Source organism: Archocentrus centrarchus, chromosome 6 (genome assembly GCF_007364275.1).
Source record: "Archocentrus centrarchus isolate MPI-CPG fArcCen1 chromosome 6, fArcCen1, whole genome shotgun sequence".
Classification (NCBI taxonomy): domain Eukaryota; kingdom Metazoa; phylum Chordata; class Actinopteri; order Cichliformes; family Cichlidae; genus Archocentrus; species Archocentrus centrarchus.
This window is the reverse complement of record NC_044351.1, coordinates 24,475,049-24,494,809: the sequence shown is the minus strand read 5'-3', so window position 1 is coordinate 24,494,809 and position 19,761 is coordinate 24,475,049. Positions and strand designations below refer to the sequence as shown.

The 19,761-nt window shown below is 41.1% G+C and overlaps 2 protein-coding genes across 6 annotated transcripts; one reads left to right on the top strand and one right to left on the bottom strand.

The window, feature by feature from the left end:
• The first annotated feature begins 784 nt into the window (after positions 1 to 784).
• Positions 785 to 13,667, top strand: rassf8a (Ras association domain family member 8a). 4 transcript variants are annotated; one of them, XM_030731820.1, is made up of 6 exons: positions 785 to 1,125; positions 5,989 to 6,188; positions 7,939 to 8,735; positions 8,903 to 9,100; positions 9,804 to 9,948; positions 11,846 to 13,667. In XM_030731820.1, exons 2-6 carry the CDS (start codon positions 6,086 to 6,088, stop codon positions 11,965 to 11,967), a joined length of 1,365 nt encoding a protein of 454 aa, XP_030587680.1. In that variant the 5' UTR covers positions 785 to 1,125; positions 5,989 to 6,085; the 3' UTR covers positions 11,968 to 13,667. The 4 variants fall into 4 exon arrangements, with proteins under 4 accessions (XP_030587680.1, XP_030587681.1, XP_030587684.1 ...); XM_030731821.1 differs by having other exon boundaries at positions 788 to 942; XM_030731824.1 differs by having other exon boundaries at positions 813 to 861.
• Positions 13,668 to 14,496: 829 nt separating this feature from the next.
• On the bottom strand, positions 14,497 to 19,058 carry bhlhe41 (basic helix-loop-helix family, member e41). Of its 2 annotated transcripts, none has more exons than XM_030730573.1 (5): positions 18,226 to 19,058; positions 18,065 to 18,131; positions 17,812 to 17,922; positions 17,589 to 17,700; positions 14,497 to 17,262 (listed from the first exon to the last, which is right to left on the bottom strand). In XM_030730573.1, exons 1-5 carry the CDS (start codon positions 18,285 to 18,287, stop codon positions 16,319 to 16,321), a joined length of 1,296 nt encoding a protein of 431 aa, XP_030586433.1. In that variant the 5' UTR covers positions 18,288 to 19,058; the 3' UTR covers positions 14,497 to 16,318. The 2 variants fall into 2 exon arrangements, with proteins under 2 accessions (XP_030586433.1, XP_030586434.1); XM_030730574.1 differs by having other exon boundaries at positions 17,812 to 17,919.
• Positions 19,059 to 19,761: the final 703 nt, after the last annotated feature.

The window sequence follows — 19,761 nt, the reverse complement described above, 5'->3', positions numbered from 1 at the left end:
TTAACCAGACTTGCTGGCTAAGAGCACTTAAACCTGATGAGAACACCACTTCTCTGTCCTTAGAGATAAATATTTTATCACGACCAGGTCCAGCTGATCCGTTATCACAAGGAAAGTCTGTTCTGTCACAAGAGGGCAGTAAGCCTCCAATTATACACAGTCCCACTGCTGAAGACTCATCTTCATCATTTGCACCAGTTTTAATGCATCCACACGCTGTCTATTTGCAAGTAACCAAAGGAACATGTAAATTAATTATAAATTAAATTATAATATATGTATTTTGAATTATGAATCTTTGACACTGTGCGAGGTACAGTGGCTGTTTTACATTAACTCTTACATAAAAATTTGTTCAGAACACCAAATGTGACTTTTTTCAGTTAAGTGTATGCATGATACAATAGCGATTCATAGACTCTTTATGTGAGTTTGGCTTTATGGTATCTCCACAAAACTGGATGTGAAACATGATGGTGGTTTGAATGCCTATTTTTCACTCTTCTTATGTTATATCGTGTAGTTTAACTGTATGAGTTCATAAGAATGGTTTTAAAGCTTTTTCGATATCTGAAAGGACAGACTTGTGATAAGATTGTACCCGACTTCTCACCCAGTCTCTGCGAAATATTCCAAGTATTTTCAGATTAAGTGTCTTATCCAAGAAAAACACTGCATGGTATTATTCTTCTGCTTAGAAGTCCTGGATCTGTAAAAGTTGGTTGAAGTCATCCTCCCCCTCACAGTGTATTGCAGCTTTAAACAGTCCACAATGCCTTGCGGTGCGTCCCAGTTCCAGTGCGCTGTATTTACCAGCAGGAGTAATGAAACTGGGAGAGGGGCATTTTCCGCAGCTTATTGGTGAGACCGCAAAAGACTGCCCAGAGAGGACTGACACAAACTTTCGGACTGCGGGTTGAAGCGTCAGTTTATCTGTTTTCGGTGGGTTTCCCAGGCCCCCATTTTTTCTGTTTTCGAAACGTGACTTTGTCGCAGTTCGGTGGTAGTGATTTACTGGGCAATGGTGAAGAAGGAGGACAAATTTTGCGTAATTCACGCGTTTACCTGTGTTTTCCTTCTAAACTTCAACCCGGACAGGGAGTACTAACTTGAATCCTCTAAAAGGTAAGGTTATTATCGCACAAAGCTGATTATTCGCAGATTGTGCCGCAGCTGAGCCCGCTGTAGTTGCGTGAGGCGGAGATAACGGAAACATTTCTGTAGTAGAATTTAGTTCGGCTACTCTGGACCCACTACAGCCCATTATCGCCATTTCTCCAGCTTCGTCCCACTCGACACCAACTATAGCTCGACCTACACATGCATTACAACGCTAAAAGGTGCTCGTGTATTTTCTCTTTTGAGCTGTTTAACCTTACAATGCTCCTTATGTTCTTTCATGTTAATGTTTTACAGATATTATCATCTATAATCGTTCGACATGTTTTCAGTCGAGCGTTACCTCTCAGACTGTGTTTGCCTAAAATGTTGCTTTGCCCTTTTTCATAGCAGACTGCTGACTGTTATGGGGTAGGCTTGAAGCATCTGTAGCATCTTCTGCAAATATGTCAACCTCTTATGTTCTCAAAAGTGTGTGTGCATGATTAATAATAAAATAATCTGCGTAAAAAATAAATAAATAAATAAATCACTGATTCCATCGAAAGCTCCAGTTCTTTAACCACTTAGACTAAGTGCAGCACAGCATACCTGTAGAGTTGCAGCACTTGCACACAATCTTATTCTCTGCAGTCTTAGAGAGGATTGCTTAGGTTTAGAAGTGCGATCATTTCATTTGGTGGTCTTTCCTGCGTTCGGTAAAGCAGCATGAAGACCAGGCTGAAAACAACCACCTACGGACTGAAAAAAATATAATTGCCACTTTTTTGTTCGTGGCTGCCACTTCAGCTGCTCCTGTAAAAAGCATTTAGGTTCTATAAATGCGTACGCAAGAGTTTGACTCACAGCTACAGCTTTGCAAACCACAGTAACATGGAAAAAAAAAAAATTGGCCAGAGGCCTCTGGTTGCCCCGCTGTGCTGCCCTGCTGCAGGAGCCTGCTGCCTGCCCCTCTGGCTCTTTAAAGTTGGCTAGTGAGCAGAGAATATGGCAAGGGAACAAAGGCGGCATTATTGCTGGCTGAACGTGCTGTCCAGATGTTCCAGATTCTGCCAGCACTGACCTCCCAAATGGGGAAGGCTGCTTCAACCCGTAATAGTTTAATATCAACCAGACAGAGAGAGAGAGAGAGAGTCTAGCTCCAGGGCAAGGGGCCACTGGAGAGATCTCAAGTGCTGTGGGTGCTGGGTGTAGCCTAACTGTATGGGGGTTTAATCCCAAACACTCCAGTATTCTGAGGAAAAACACAAAATTCTGAGGAAGTACCAGAAACACTTTTTGTCTTTGTTTTTGGGGTTAATTTGGTGGTTCAGGTCATTAAGCTAAGGTACACATGTTTAAAAGGCTTCACACACAAATAAGTATGTTGAATGCAATCCATTTTCTCCTGCTAACTTTTTTTTAGGCAGATTTAATATTTGCACAATGAATTGACAGTTACGTGAATTGCACACATTTGATCTTTGTCATTGCACAGAATAAGTTGTAAAAGGAAGCAGAAAATCAATCTAAACACTGCTTTGTCTTTTTCTGAAACCTTAGCTTGAATGTGATCTTTTCATTATTATCTTAATGTGGGATGCATGTGTCATTGCATAGCATTGCATTTTCCATAACCACCAATACCACTAAGCAAAGGAACCCATAGCTTTCTTATCTCTTAGTCATGGCCTGTTGGATTCTCACAGCCCAGGAATGCATACCCTGGATGTTATCAGTTTCCACTCTCCAGGATCAAGGCCTGTCTCTGGTCTTTACCATGCTCCCTGATGTTTACACTTGCACAGGACATTGTATACACTCTAGGCTGGCATATTTGTGATGAGGAACTTCTTTATCTGGTCACCAGTGCAAGACTGATAACTTTTACCCACAATTGTTCCATCCTGTCAGCGTGTCTTAAATTAATTAAAACGTTTTGCCATTCAAAAGTGATTGAGGTGCAGGGATTATACTTGTTTATGTAGTTGTAGCACTTGATAATTATCTGGAAGAACTAAAAGGGAAGAAGTAGATTGCTCCAGTTTATTTCAACCCAGTTGCCTCCACAATAAAAACCAACGTCTGACTCTAGCTGCTCACAGAGATCTATTTCACAACAGTTCTGTTACCAATTACAGCAGAGTATAAATTGCTAGTAATTACATGCTACTCTGCAGGGTGTGCAATTTGAATTAAAGTTTGGTAAGTAATAGGCTGGAAGGTTTTGAAAAGACTTATGTTGCTCCAGTCTGTAAGAAGGATCCTATTGTCTTCAGTTAACAGCAGTGTGGGGGAGTTTCAAATCTCAGCAGCTTTCTATTATAAATCTTTATTAATAAAGATTCTTGTATTTGAATTCCATCGATATTGCAGTGCCCAAATTTCTGCTAGAATTATTGTGTGCCACCTTGTTGAACAACTGTTGGCAAATTCAGACAGGAACTAGAGTGTAGTGGTATCTATTCAGGGAGGTAGTTCATGTGGAATTTTGGTGTTTTCTTGTGACATTATTTTTTTTCTCATGTTGGTTTCTTTACTGCCCTACAGGCCTTTTCCTGAACCAAGCACACTTGTTTTGTGTGACTCCAGTGAATGCTTTTTATTCATAAATATCTCCATGTTCAGCAAACAGCAAAAATGCATGACGCGCAGGCCAGATCGTGATGCCTGACAGATTGTAAATTCAAGATGCAGTGCCATATTTAAGCTCGAACATTAAACTCCTACAGTATTTCTTTATGGTGTATGTTACTGAAATGTATTGGTTGTGCTGAAACACCCACAGGAGCATATGGTAACTTGTTTACACCAGCAGCCAGTAGAAGCCTTTTCTCTGCCAGCTTGGTGTGCTCCTGTAGGTCTGGAAAAGTGTCACCAGCAGCCGGCCAGGCAGGCTGCTCGGTTCTGCTCGCACACCTCACTGCTCAAAGAGGACTCCATCATGAGTCTGTGTTGCTCAATCAATACCAGACTGAAACAAATGTGAGCAGTCACTAAAGTCCTCTGGGTTTGACATTTTTCTGCAGCTGATCATCTCTCAAATGAGCTTAAGTAGAATTCACAGAAATTCGAGTACTTCTGTCTCGTGAAATGCCTCTTTGGCAAAACACAAGCTTGCACAAATCAGCAGGCGGGCATCTCCCCAGGCTGTGGCTTTGACTGGCCAGAGGAATGGAGCTTGCAGAGCTCAGGATGGCACTCTGCCCTGCACCGCTGTGCCTGTATCATCAGTTGGGTTTTCTGGGTTAATCTTAATGAATATAAATGTTGCTAGTCTGGACCAAACCAAGTGACATTTGTAAATTCCCCTGAGTCCTATAGAGCTTTTGCAAAGAAGAGGCACTGAATCAGCCAGCAGATATTTCTAATGCAAATGCAATAAAAAGTGTTCCATGCAGTGGTCTTTTTAAAAATCCTTCTGAGCCAGATGTCATTAGTCTTGAAGTGTTGCTATAGTTTTTTTTGTTTTTTTTTCCCCCTTTCATCCAATCAGGCTGGCTGATCAGCACTGGCAGATCCACTATGACTGCTTTGCATCAGTGCCTATTACTATTTCCATGTCCCCCTGGAAAAAGAGTTTGACAAAATGATGACTGCAGAATAATCTAAACGTCTGCATGTGTTGGCCGTTATTCCTGTTCCTCTACGTCCTTCAGCCATTTAATGCCATTTAGGGGCAGTCTGAAAGAAGGATAATAGCACTTTCCAAGCATAATGTGCCAAGAATAGACTGACAAAGGTGACACTAGTGCACATACATGCATAACACATGCTGCAATGAAACTACCTAGGGTTTTGCTTTTCTGCATTTTTTTTTTTTTTATGTAACACTTTCAGATTCTCAAAACAAGCAGTTTAAAGATGTCAACTTAAATTCCTGATGGGTTTTATGGGCCATTTCTTAAAGTGCTAAATATTAATAAGAAATCCTAAGTATCTCCGTTCTTACTTATGGTATCTTGCAGCACATCCAATGTCCTGACCATATTTAGAAAAGCAATGGTTGAGGGTCAGACAGGCTGGCATTGGTGACTTTGTGGTTGTCGATAGGGGATACGGGAGGTGTAATTGTTTTGGGGGGGTGAACAAAAGGACCTTTTGACACAGTAGTGTAGGTGCAGTGAAGGTTACATTCATGGAGAGTGATACAGATCTGCAGTGAAGCCATTCATTCATTAGGTCCCTGTCCTTGAAGTGCATTTTGAAGGATGCCTCCATGTAGATTTTTGTTTCATGTACTGCGTTTTGTCAGTAATTATTTACATTTTAATGTGTTCTTTAAAAGTAACCAGTTTACATATGCACATCCACATAGCTGATTGTGTGAGTCAGCTAATAGTAAGTTCTTGTATTTTGCTGTATTTTTGCACAGTAGGGAATATAAAATTCTGTCAGTGTTGAATATGTTAGAGCCATGAATACACATCCAAAATAAAACTCTACTCCCTGGTGCTATGATTCATCTAGCTCTTCCTTTCTTCTGTTTTTAAATTACATTTACATTCCTTCTCTGTTTCTGTCCTCTCTGTGTAACTGAGTTAATCTTTCTTTCGTCACTGCTTCCATGCAATTAGCTGTACAAAAGCAGGAACTGGCCTTGGGAATGTCTGCTGGCAGCCTCTTCCTGCACCCCCAACAGACATGTACCTATTCATAGAGAAGAACAAAACAACAGCGTTATGGCCAGCTGGTCCTGGCATGCCCGACTCTGAGTCCATTCTCCAGTATCTCTTACTTTAACCTACTGCAAAAATAGCCCATCTCTACCTCCATACTTTTATTTTTCCCTTTTCAACTGGCTTCTTGTTAATAAGCAGGAACCATATACTTTTGGCCTTGAGTACAGCCAGACTAAAGGCTTCCTGTTTCCCCTTGTTCTTTCCACAGTGAATTAATCAGAGGGGCTTCCGCTGCCCTGCCATTGCCACCTTCAATAATGTTGGGGCCAACACACAGCACCCGGCCCCATTGCTTCTGACCCAGCATGGAGCTCAAGGTATGGGTGGATGGAGTCCAGAGGGTTGTCTGTGGGGTCACTGAGGCAACCACCTGCCAGGAAGTGGTGATTGCTCTGGCACAGGCCATAGGTAAATAATTCCTGTTTTATATAATAAATAGACCTAAGATGCAAGCTGCCACATGACCTTCAAGAACTGTCTTGTATCTCTTCGTTCCAGTGGTGTAAATTTGTTAATAATATCATGCATCAGTAAGTAACTGATTTCTGCACAAAAATGTTACCAATCATAAAAACATGAGAGTTTACACCTGCTGTATAAAGACACTGATAGTTGACTAATAACAATAAAATCAGTTTTCTTTGAGTAGGCAAACACTAACATGTACATTCTGAACCAATGATTGTATAGTTCCGTGATTTTAATACCACAAACACTGAACGGTTCTTTTATAATACAGACAGAACACTCAAGTGTATTTTTATGCATTAGCCAGCCCACAAAGCTTTAATCTGGGTTTAAATCTCCAAGATGTCAAGTAAGTCCTAATGAAGTAAACAAATGTCGACTCTCCTGCTTACATGCTAAGTCCCTGCAGAGATGCTCTGGGTCATAGGCTTTATTGGTACTTTCTTAGATCTGAACCCCCCCCCTTCTCTCTTTTCCATATGGCTCCTTCAAGAACAGGGTTACTTGAGCATACTGTATTGACATCACTTCCCACAAAGCCCAGGGTAGGAGGAGGAGGAGGAGGAGGAGGAAGAGGGAAAGTCTGACTCATCCCTCAGTCGCCTGCCAAACTGAGAAAGCAGCACTTCTGAGCCCCCTCCTTTGCTTTTAACACCACGTTAAGTGATCAGACATCAGTATTGATTTGGCACTTTGGCATTTTTAAAGCTATTCTGTCTGCACTCTACTACTAAGTGTTGTGTCTAGGTTTTCCCTAAACAGCAGAAAGCAATTTCTTCGTTATAATCATTGAATGAAATGTACTGTGAAAGGGTTGCTCACTGAGCTGAAATCACTTAATAGCATCCCAACAATGCAGATCTGTGCAGCCTACATCCTGTTAAGTCTGAATAGTCTGTATTCTAGAGAGGATTTTTACAGTATCTTCAGACTGTACTCTGCTGTGTGAGACTAAATGCTCTCACTCCAGTTCTAAAAAACAAAAACACTGTAAGGTGTTTTAAAAACCAAGCTGGTTGAAATTTTTAACTGTTAAATTCCCAATGATCATAATTTTAACCTGTGTGTGTGTGTGTTAATGTTTTAAGACAAAAGTTGATTTCTGACACGGTTCTAAAGATTTCATGCACCAAGCAGTCACAGATGTTAAAACCCCCTGCATAATATTTGTAGGTCTTCCTTGTGCTCCCAAAATATGGCATGGATGTGGCACCTCTGAGGGTGTCTTGGCACTGGTACACTGGCGGCATGTCTTTAGGTTCACAAGGTTAGAGGGAAGGTGCCCTTTGGTTTGGGGTTTGTTTGTTTTTTCCCAGCATGTCCCACAGATACTTGATCAGATTGGGATCTCTGGAGTTTGAAGGCTAGACCGGTATCTTTCACACTTTGTCCTGTTCAACTATCACATCCACTTAAATACTAAAAGTCAAGTTTTCCCAGCAGAACATTACAATGAGATGATCAAAGTTATTTGCCTGTCGATGGTTTTAATACAGTTCTTGATTGGTGTATATTGATGACATCACGACTGCATCTGTGACTTTGTTTCAGAGATTTTCTACCCACAGGGGGTCAAAATTGCTTAAAGCATCTTTAGCTTAAATTGCAGATCTTCTCAATGTATCATCTACAATGTTCTTGTTACTTTTTTCTTTTTTTTTAATGTGGTGTTCTCTGGTGGTGTTTTCAGGCCGCACTGGGAGATACACTCTGGTAGAAAAATGGCGGGACACTGAGCGTCATCTAGCCCCTCATGAGAGCCCTGTGGCTTCTCTGAACACCTGGGGCCAGTATGCTGGTGATGTCCAGCTAATCCTGCACCGCACAGGCCCTTCACTGACTGAAAGACCCCCTTCAGAAGGCCCCCCTCTTAGGGGGCCTGAACGCGGTCTGCATCGACAGAGCCTCCCTCCACTTGCAAAGCTACGTCATCCCAACGATCGCTCCCTCCGCCGCCGCGAACCCCGCCGCAAGTCTCTCACATTCACTGGTGCACCCAGAAGCCTTAGGGAGATACTGAGCGGAGGCCGAATTGGTGAAGCCGAAGCCAAACGAAGGCTTCTTCTAGGAAATGGAGGGAGTATTCACCATGTGGGACCCACTATTGGGACAGCATCCCCCAGCCTTTGGGCCTGTCGCATGGAAGATCTGGTCAGACTGGTCGGTCTACAGAGAGAGACACTCAACGTGCTGGAAAAGAAACTTGAGGCCTATGAAGCTGAGCTCCAAGCCTGGGCTGAAGGACGAGGTGGGCGAGGCGAAGGGTGTGCTGGGAACCCAGGTGTAGGAGGATTAATAGAAGAGATCCTGAGGTTAGAGAAGCACCTGAAGAAGAATGAAGTAGAGATGGAAGAAGAGGAGTTTTGGGCCACTGAGCTACAAATTGAGCTAGAGAGTGAGAGACAGCTGGAGGAAAGGCTGCAGGAGCTACGTGGGCGTCTGCAGAGCTGTGAACTGGAGATTGAGGAAAAACTGGCAATGGTACAGGTGTGTTGTCTGTGGGAGCTTTTGCTGTGATTGGATTTTTTTTTTTTTTTTTAATGTGTTTGTCATTGGTTCTGAGGTCTTAGAGTCTTTCTTGTGATGTTTGTGTATATTAGGATGTTGTTCCTTTGTTTTCCTTAGTTGTTTTTTTCTCTCTCTCTCCCCCTCAGGGTGTAGAGGCAGGCCTGGAAGAAGAGAAGCTGCAGAGAGAGCGGCGGGAGACCCAGTGGGTCAGTGAGGCAGAGGCTCGGGCTCAGGTCCTTAGGGTTAAAACAGAATTGAAGGCCCAAGAGAGACAGGCTGTCCAGCTGGAGAGCAGTTGCAAAGCCGTGGACAGGTCACTTGGACAAAGTAGCAAGAAATTGCAGGTGAGAGATATGCATGCAGTGCACAGGCTTTTTACCAAAACATTGCTGCAGTATGATGTAATTATAAGGGAGACCGTCTTATCAGTAAGCATCTGTTCACCTGAGATGTCTCCAGTGTGGTACTGAAACATTTTACAAAAATGAATGAGGAGTTTCCCCTTTGAATTGGCAAAGTGCAGCTGAATTTAAGAAAATAAGATTAAAAAAAAAAAAAAAATCTAACTTGTATAAAGCATTCTGGATCTCCAGAGAACAAAATTCTGTGCAAAAATGCAACAGTTTGCTGACAGAGTTGGGTGTTATGTTAGTAGCAGTTAATATAGCCTTTGGTTGTTAACCTCAAGCTTCCACATATTTGTTCATTTGTGGAGGCTTGAGGTTAACAACCAAAGGCTATATTAACTGCTACTAACATAACACCCAATTCTGTCAGCAAACTGTTGCATTGCTCCTCTAAGCTATGATTTAGAGGAACAAGGCTAGACTAATGGAGTATTATTTACTCCATTTAGAATCAGTCAGAAACACTGATAATAAACAAACATTATTATCCTACAAGACGTGATTGGTTCATTTTAAAAATGAAGATTGACAAAGGTTTTGAGCATTCGAGGCAAGCTGTACAAGTCAGCCTGTCTCAAGCTGCTGGTAATGCTTTGCCGTCTTCTGCAAAATCATTTCTCCCGCTGCTGTTTTGTTGAAGGACATGCAGCACGAGCTGGAGCAGCTGACCAAGGAGCTGAGGCAGGTTAACCTGCAGCAGTTCATCAAGCAGACTGGCACCAAGGTCACAGTGCTGCCGGCTGAACCAGCTGAGGAGGGAAGTGCCCACAATAGTCCTGGTATAGGTAATGAAATTTTCTTCTTAACACTGAATGAGTAGATATTTTGTTTCTTTTGAAGGGTAAAGAGTATAACTATAGTTACTTACTGTGCTATGTATGTTTTTTTTTTTTTATGGTCACAGTGTGTAGTCTGTAACATAGAGGTCACATAAGTGAGTGATCTGAACTGATTTGACCCAAGACATAAGTTAATGGTATGTCAGAGTGCAGCCTGTCTTTGGTTATTATTCACATGGGTAACATGTGACTTTTTTTTTTTTTTTTAATTGAAGTACAGAAGGATCAGATTGTGTTTGAGTTTCCATTCGCATTAGTAAAGTCATTCTGTTCCATTGAGGTGCTTATTATTCTGTTGCCTCATATCTTAACAGCGTGCTGAGTGAAAATGACTCAACTGTGTGTTTAAGCGTTTGTTTTCTTCTATCTTAATCCGATTGTAAACTGTGGTGAATGTATTCACCTTGGGACCAGCAGGTAGAGACTGCCTTTTGAGGGCCAAGACTTGGTTTTAGGGATTCAAATTAGATTAGGTAGTAAAAAGTATCTTGATGGCGCTCCCTCACCTTGTCCATCAACTTAGCAGTTAAACTAGGGAGACAAAGGCAAAAAGTAAGGGTGCTAGTGAGCTTAATATGTCAGTGAGTCTACCTAGGGGGACTTTTCTTTGTGAGAAAAACTTGTTTCCTGCTGAAAACTGTGGTAGGTGAATAGGACAGTACTAATTTAAAACTGCCACACAAGTGGGCTATAATCTCCATGTCAGTCTGGACAAAGGCAGATCTGGTGTCAGCTGTTCACTTTATTTATTCTTCACTCCTTCACATCTTCAAAAGTTTCTGTGATGGGTCATTGGACCAAAGCTCTCTCATCCTACAGGAAACCATCAGAGAGCTGACACATAAATTAGAGCACTCGATGAGAAAGTGACGCAACAAATGAAATGAACCGTCATGTAGCTAGTTGGTTATTGTCTTATAGTTTTTATACTTATTTGTTTTTTTCTGTAAGCACGAAGTACCGCAGCAATTTCCTAATGCTGTGAACCTGTTCACCCATATGGCAATAAAAACATTCTGATTCTGAAAAACTTTACAGTAGTAACCACCAGTTGGATATAAGCCTTAAGAGATGAAAATTCAACTTGCAAAGCAACTTTTACAGACAGCATGTAAATGTTTTTTTTTTTTTTTTTTTTTAAGTGTAAATATATAAATCCTTTATTCTCATGCACAGGAATGATTTGGTATTCCCACCACCTTAAAAACAGATAACTTATTTTTAAGTAAATAAAACCTCAATTTTATTTTGTAATTACTTTATATTGGATGATTTTATTTGAATGAATTCATTTAACTGGTTGAATTCCATTTATTGTGCATATAGTGAAACCAGTTCTAGATATGTTAGTTATACTGATGGTGTAATAATATATGCGTATTTGCATTTGTGTTTAATTAAATTGAATTGTTTATAGCAATGGGTCTCTTAGATACACTTCATGGTAATAGTTTTCAATTATGAAAAGTAATAACTGAGGGTTGATGATGATCTTCTTGTAACCTTCAGTGTAGAATGTAAATCAACGAAGGCTTTTGTTCCTGGCCATAAAATGAAACGCATCGGCTGATTCTTTGCATGGCTCAGCCCTGCCCCCTGGTGCCAGTATAGCAAAAGTACATGGCATTACATCATCAGCATGTTTCACTCACTAATGGTTGTTTTTTTTGGATTTTAAATAACAATAGGAATTCTCACCATTAAAATGCAAGTTTATTCATAAGTTTTGAAACATTAGTTTGGCCCAAATAAGTTAACACTTATTGAGGTTAAAATTTTGAAATGCACTTGTATTTAGAGTATCATCTGCCATTTTGGTTCTTTTTTTTATGTTTGTTGTCAGATTTAGTTCCCCTGTCTGGCTCATTAAAGCGCCCTGTGTCGACCCACCCGGGGCCCAGTCATCTCCGGGTCCTTCACAGTCCTCTGAGCTCTGGTCTGAACCCAGAAGGGATCTATGTGTGAGACAGTTCTGCTGTGGAAACAACACATCTTGCCCCCCTGTCAAGAGACAGTTTCACCCCAGAACTGTTTTGTAAGTTGATATCTTAGTACAGGATGCCTCCGTAGCACACTACTATGCACTGTTTTGTTTTCTTTTTTCAGTTAAGACAACCTTTAGTGTGAAGACGTAATCTTTAAGTGGAAGGCATGGATTACTTGGTAGGAATGAAAGATGGTTAGAAGTTATGGCATGATTTAAATAATGGTAACTGAACCAATAAATTACTATGTAAATGTCAGGCTTCTTGTTTTAAACACATCCACCTAATGTACTTTTACTCTCACTTAAGTACCTGCTGAATGATTTTTGTTTTCTTCATAGCACGGTGAATCAAAACTATTGCCTTTGGAATTTTGGTATGTGAACCTATGAACTGTATCGCTTGAAAATCTGTCATTTCTCCAGCATAATGACTGATTCTTAAATAAGTGAAGGAGCTGCTTGTCTTTAAGGTAAAATTGTGAACAATCCATCATTTTGCATATCAGAATCTATTCCTGCGCTTTGTTTGTCCAAATTAAAACTATGCACAAATTGTTTCCTTACTATAGATTGTTACATTCTGTATGCAACAAAATGATGGCTTACTCTAAATATGTTTTCTTACTTTTCAGCATTATTTAGTGGATTAGTATGTTTTATTACCAAGCGGTGCATTTACAGTTACACCAATGCAGTCCCTCATTCCTGCAGTAATACCTGCACACTGAAACAGTGTTATCCTTTTACACTGATTTTGTTGTTGTTGTTTTTGTTTGGTTTTTGGGGGGGTGGGTGAAATGGGATGTTTTGTTTTGTGTAATGTCCTCACAGTATATTTTTGCCAAATGTATTATGCTTGTTTTTCTTGAGTATCATGTGGCCAAAGATTAGCAGGTCTTGTTGCATGATTATGTTGTCCATATATGAATGTGCAAAGCACCCAGACTCCACTTAATCTGTTAGATCTAAAAATGGAGGCATGTAGTAATAGATCGGATAGTTCCAGCTAAGCTAGTGTGTCTATTAGAGTCTGTTTGTAAGTATGAGCGTCAGAATTGCCAAGGTATGAAGCCCTTATTAAGTAGTAAATCAAGTGTGTGCGTGTGCGTGTGTGCTTGCGGACACAAAGGTGTGAACCCCCTCTTAGGTTGTAGTCCAGCTGCTAATTACATCAAAGTGCCTTATATCAATTCCACAGTGGGTGTATTCAAATAATGTACAGTAAATCTTTAGTGGGGCCATTGAAGGAATGATCATAGCCAGTTTAGACCAAATGTGAGTAGTTATTTGTGAGAGAAGCTAAAATGGCACAGCAGCAAAGAGAAATCTATATCTATAATATTTTTTTCTTTTTATTAATGGAAAATACATTAGTTTTAATGCTTTTGTTTTTTTTTCCCTATATTATTGTCACCATAACACTATGTGCTGTAAAACAAAGTAACATTAGTTAGATATTACTTGTCAAGCAGCACATTTATATTGTAGTTTGGATCAGTACTGTCACGTAGTTATGGTCGTTGTTTACAGCTGCATATCTTCTAGAGAAGTATAAGATGTTGACTGTACATAACCTGTTTTTTGTTGTTTTTCCCTGCCTTAATATACTGCAAAGTGTTGACAGATGTATGGCTGTAACAGGCTGCTGATATGACATGGATTGCATGGTTCAATAAACCATCTGGCAAAATTAAATGTGTCACAACTTCTGCTTGATGTAAGTGTTAAAAACCGCCCAGGGGTGTAAATGAAAAGGAATCTGTACTGTGTTTAAGCTTTTCACCAGTAGGTGGAGACATTCACTTAGAAATAGCAGAGGCAAACATGGTTGGAAATGATCAGGAGTATGTTTACCTGCCAAAGAATGAAGTGAGAAGAAATATTGTGAGCTTGTAAAATGCAAATGAGCTTTTTAACAAGATCATTTTTGGTAACGTAAAGCAAAAATATTTATACACCTAATTTTCTGGGGGTTTTGTACTATAATCCAAACTTTTTGACATAAAAGGGAAACAGTTTGTAGTGTGGGCCTTATTCCATCAATTAGGGAACACATTGTTGCCAAAATTATTTTAAAAAAAAAAGTAATTGAGACATCGGAGTAACATGTTATTTTTAAAGATTAAAATTATATTGCAGTAAGCCAATTAATGGCAACAACAAAGACTGGTTTTGATCTTGTTTAAAGCTTTTGACAGGTTGGAATGAGGCCCCTTGTTTTTCCATCAGCCCGAGCAGACTGACTGTAATCTCACTTCATCGCCCGTTTATCACATGACTTTTGTTTAAAGCCTTGGCTTAATGTACATTCCTTTGCTGTGACCTGTCAGCTGATGTGTAGCAATACATTCTACACACTGGACTTCTAGTATTTGTATTCAATAATTCCATATCATACTGTCCACTAGTTTGTATGGTTTCAGAAGATCTAAATGTTACATATGTAGGTACTTGTTGATTATTGAAGACATGCAGAATGGGTTTAGAATAAGAAGAAATGTGCAAAATTCAGGTTTTGATATTTATTTTACAACTCATCAGCAATAATTTAGAACAGCATATGTGTAAAGCATTAACGAAATGTGCAACAGTTGCTCAGTTAAGTCTTAAAAAAATCCATAGACTTCTACAACATTGACAAAGACATGTATACTTCATGGTATATTCACAAAAACCTATTTACAAACACGCATGCCACTTTATAGAACAGTTGATAACAGATCTGAGGCAAAAACCCAGCTGAGAAAAACTACAAAAGCAATGTCATGTAGGCAAAATACAATGAGAATCATCTGTATTCAGTCACATGAGAATCTTTAAAAAGCAGAACAACACTACACTTGCAGGAATTAATTAGAAAAGAGGTCAAGATAAAGTTCTTAAAATGACCACACTTTCTTTCCCAGTTTAGTCCTTTTTTCTTTTCTTTTTTGGAAAAGCGTGGTTTTACATAATGATAGCACAGGATCCCAGATGACCTGATGTGTAGTTGAGTACAGGGTTTTTCAAATCTGATTGTGATTATTACCCCTGAAAGCGACAGAAATAAGCTGTGTTTTGTAAAATCTGGCATAGTTACTTAACTGCCACTTTACTGCATGAAGTCATCACAAAGCATCCAGTATCTCTTCTCATTGATGAAATAAAATCATACTTTTATATCAAGACAACACAATAGAAAGGTTCGAGAGAACTATAGTGATTTACTTTAAAAATGATGAGGTGACTTTTGGGGTGGAGGGGTGGGGGTAAAAGCAGAAAAAAGTGCACTTAAAAGAGTAACTCAAAGAGCAACATCATCCTACATACAAACTTTAACAGCTGGGGAAATACAGGTACATTCAATATCAAAGTTTTTAAGGTGCTATCCTACAATGTATCCTGGAAGTACAGGAGGTCACTGCATTTCTGTGGAGAAATGATTCAGTCAGGGGATGTGTCAAGGAAACACATTGCTTGACACAGGCTTTGCTTGAGACAAAGCCTTGTGAATGAAGGCTTTGTCTTTCCATTAATGAGTTTATTACATTTGTTTTATTTATTTATTTTTTGCCACAAGGGTACAGAAAGCAAAGGAAAGTGGGTATCTTTAATAGGAGTGAAATGAAGGAATTTACGCATAACACCTCCCATGATCTCATTACAAAGGATACTTTTATGTGTTGTTAATGATGGAGATGTTGTGTGTGTGTGTGTGTGTGTGTGTGTGTGTGTGTGTGTGTGTGTGTGTGTGTGTGTGTGTGTGTGTGTGTGTGTGTGTGTGTGTGTGTTTTGAGAGGGGATAGATTTCAATTCTCAGGTCTGACAGTAATGTGCCTCCCAGCCTACCCATGCAAAGTTAGGGATCTATGCACTTCCAGGACCACCTCTTTTATAGGCCCATTTAGTGCACATTTACATGGTAATGAACGTTTCAGGTAATAATATTTACAGTCAGAGTCAGCCAAGTTATTAATAATCTTGGCAGAGGTCAGTTGCAACTTCATACATCCAAAGAGACTCATTGACTGGAATATTGCGCACTGTTGTAGTACTCAAAGGTTTGGCACCAATGCTGCCATTTCAAAACATTTTATCAAAGAGGATTAAAAAACCTAACTCCAGCACAACACGGCCGTGTAGTGTCAATCATTGTCGATAATCATTCAGATTGTTTAATCTAGCATAAGTGCAAAAGGCACACGCCGTCACAACTGTCCTCTCTTTCGCCAAGATATTGTACATGAGCAACTCCTGTGAAACCCGGTTTAAAAGTAGCCTAATTTTTAAAAAAAAAATTAAGATACATAAACTCCTCATCAGAATGCACAGAGAGGTGACATAAACTAATTAGCTCCTCTGACAAGCAGGAAACTGGTCGTGTGAGCTACTCTTGCTTTCCTGGGACGTGTCACCTACGTCACCCTCTCCGTCGTCACTCGCGGGACTCTCCCCGCGGTCCTCAGATGAGCCCGCGTCAGCCTCGAATGACCCGTCGTTGTCTAGAGAAGATGAGTCCTTGGACTGAGAAGCGGCTCCAAAGTGCGCAGACAACCCGGGGAAAGCAGCAGCAGCCGCCGCGGCTGCCGCCGCCGAGGCGTGAGCGGGATATAGCCAAGGGAAAGGGGATGCAAGAGCGGCCGCTGCAGGGTACATGTACTTTTCAATGTTGTTTTTGTCGAAAAAAGGCATATAAGACGCAGCAGCTGAGGGGTTAATGAAGTAGAAAGGCATGCAAATTGGTGTCTGCTGTCCCACACTGCTTATTCCCATCAGAGAGTTCATAAACGCCACATCGGGCCTGGTAGGGTCTGCGCCCCCTACCCCGTTCCCAGACCAGCTCATCTTTGGTTTTTTGGCAGCCCGATCATCTCCAAACTCTTGCTTGATTTTCACTGCCTTTGGTCCTTGCGCTTTATTGCGCTCACATTCTTTATCTTTTCCCTCGCTCTTTTCAGCCTCCCCTCCGTATCCACTGTCCGTGTCTGTGTCATTCTCATTGAGCTCTCCACCCTGGGTCCTCTGGATGACCGGGACACAGTTGGCTTGGCTGTCAGATTTCTGACCATCCTGTGCGTCCCCGGCAGGCAGCTGGTGTTGTAGAGGCTGCGCACCGGGCTGGAACTGCGCCAGCACCTTGTGAAGGTGGTTGATTAGCTGCGCGCACCTCTGCTCCCGTGCCGTCCAGTTCTCAAACTGACTCAGGTACTGCAGGACCTCTTTGGCGCAGGCCTGGAACCCGGAGTGGAACGCATCCAGATCAGCATTAATAGAAGATTTCATCGACCGGTCCCCTGCGAAGAGTTTATAGAGTAACGGGTCATTATTCTGTAAGGTATAGCACATCATAACTAAAGATCAGATGAGGCAAGCGACTTTCAAAAGCCTATTTGCATGTCTGTATACTGGCAAAGTGAACTGATACGCTATTAAGAATAATCTTGAAATACACAGTACACAATTCAAACTTAGTCTACTCTAGCCCCTCTTTCTTCCATTCATGTACACGTCCTGCTAAGCACTGAGATTAATAAAGTTTCGTACAATTATAAAAGCTAATTCATTTATATTTTTAAAAACTGCAAAACTTATATGAGAGGCTTTAGTTTGTTCATCTTACCGTTCTGCAAAGCAATAATCTTTTGGTGCTGCTGCTCAGTGACAGCAGTCAGTGCGTTTAAATGTTTCAGCGTTAACTCCAGGACAACTGCCTTCTCCAAGTGCCCGAGCGTCTGTGGAAACAAAAAAACAGCAAAGGTTGCGTTTGGCCGTTTACGAGGTCCCTGTCGTGTAAAACCATGTGCTGAGTACGTATAAAACTTTTAATAATTTCATGATCTCACCGAAAGCTTGAGATGTTCGGGTAATAAATCCTTCAGCTGCCCTATACATTCGTTGATTCTGTCTCTCCGCTTCTTCTCTATCAACCGGTGTGGTAACTTGTATGCATCCTGCTGACAAAATACATGCGTTTAATTTATCAGAACAGAAATATACTAGTCAAAAGTTAGAGTATGCGTCGTATAATTTGTGGTATTTTTTTAAGAAACATATGTTAAAACAAACTACATATTAGAATTAAAAACACGCGCGCACCTTCCCACCATCCTCTCGCTTTATTCCTCTTTTAGATTTGCACATGTAGAGAGACGGGTAATCCACCCTAAAGCAAAGGGGAAAGTGTCAAATTATTCACCAGGTCGTCACGGCAGTTTATTTGACAGAGTTTGCCAGAGTTTGCCAAGAGCGATACTCACCCCAAGAAATCTGCGTGCTCCATGAACTGCCTGTCCTGTAAATGCGGTATTCGTTCATCCATCTCTTCTCTGCTGCTGGTTTTGTTCTTCTGAGCTTCTTTGGGGAATGTTTGTTATTCCACCGACCCACACACGGACGGCTGAGGGAGATAATGCACAGTGCGTGTCCTCCAGTGGAGCTGCGCGTCAGACTGATGTCTATAGTTCCCTGAGCTGCCACTTTGCAAAGCCGTCGGCTCTGTGGTTAGAGCGCACGCGCGCCTCCGGTTGGGAACAGCTTCCGACTCACGTGTAGGCTGCACCAGCACAAAGTCCGGTAATTAGACCTTGTCTGTAATGTTGCAGCTATCGACGCTGCTTCTATAGCGATTTAGTCCAGACCATTTTGACCCGGTTGCTGAAACGTGATTCGTGAGCAAAAAAAAAAAAAATGCACAGGAACAGATGCAGACGCGTGGAGCGAAGCAGAATAATGAAGCAGAAGCAGCAGCTCACTACAGCAGCATTTTTGCATCTAACATTATGGTCTACAAAACTTCACAGCCCGTGCCTGCTGTCCAAGTGGTGTGCTGTCTGAGTGAGGTAGAGACCCCTAAACTGTCAAACGCACGTTCACACATCGGAAACAACCATCCGCTTTGCCAACTCACCGAGATGAAACAAGAACAGGTCACGTAATATGCCCGAATATAAATAACAGACAGATTAGTGTGGCGTAAACACCGAGCGTAAACATGGGGAGAGCTTTTTAAAGTGCACAAAATGAGTGCGCCCGTGCGCGTCCATGCAGTCTGCCGCTGTCTGTACGTTGTTGTACGACAGGACAACCTACTCACACATCAATTCCCCAAAGCTGCGTTGTCAGTAACCATGGCATCGGCCCAGCTGTGTGCTCAAACACGTGCGCCGCAGTTCTTTATTAGTCTCAGCTTAAAGTTTTGTGACTTGTTTGTCTGAAGTGCTGAAAATGATGATATGTAGAGAATGATCACAGTTCCCTTCAAACAATTCAGAGTCGCCCAGTTTCTCTTAGGCCCGTTATTTTTTTATATTTATCAACATAAACGTGTGAAGCACTGGGGGGGGGAACTCCTATCTAAATATGTTACTTCATATTTATATTTTAACCTCAAGTTAATCTGTCACTGACACCTGCTTGTGAACATTAAAGTTTTCCAAAACACTAAAATCTGAGACACTGTAAGGTCCTCACATGCCTTGTGATCACATTACTTATTCCTGTAAGTCATGTGACTTTTTCTGGCTGGCAAATGTATGGCTGTCTTGTGTAACTGCTGACAAAGAATGAAACAGTCACTCGGCTCACTAATGAAGTGTCACCTCCTCTGTGCTGGCTGTTCATTAACTCATACCTGCTGATTCCTCTCTGTACTTTCCCTTTCTTGTTTTTAATGTGACTACATGAGAAATCCTCTTATTGTCGTAAGTTGGAATCCCCCTTTGTGTCTTCCTGCCTCCCTTCCCTTCCCTTCTCTTCCTTCCCTCCACAGTATGCTGCCTGCTCTATATGTGGCA

Bases quoted from the DNA above. Each gene is read 5' to 3' on its own strand.
- rassf8a (XM_030731820.1), top strand. From the start codon at position 6,086: ATGGAGCTCAAGGTATGGGTGGATGGAGTCCAGAGGGTTGTCTGTGGG. The intron at 9,101-9,803 runs GTGAGAGATATG...GTTTTGTTGAAG, and splicing joins AAAGTAGCAAGAAATTGCAG to GACATGCAGCACGAGCTGGA. The intron at 9,949-11,845 runs GTAATGAAATTT...GTTTGTTGTCAG, and splicing joins CCACAATAGTCCTGGTATAG to ATTTAGTTCCCCTGTCTGGC.
- bhlhe41 (XM_030730573.1), bottom strand. From the start codon at position 18,287: ATGGATGAACGAATACCGCATTTACAGGACAGGCAGTTCATGGAGCAC. The intron at 17,701-17,811 runs GTGAGATCATGA...TTGTTTCCACAG, and splicing joins CCGAACATCTCAAGCTTTCG to ACGCTCGGGCACTTGGAGAA. The intron at 17,263-17,588 runs GTAAGATGAACA...AACTCTTCGCAG, and splicing joins GATTATTGCTTTGCAGAACG to GGGACCGGTCGATGAAATCT.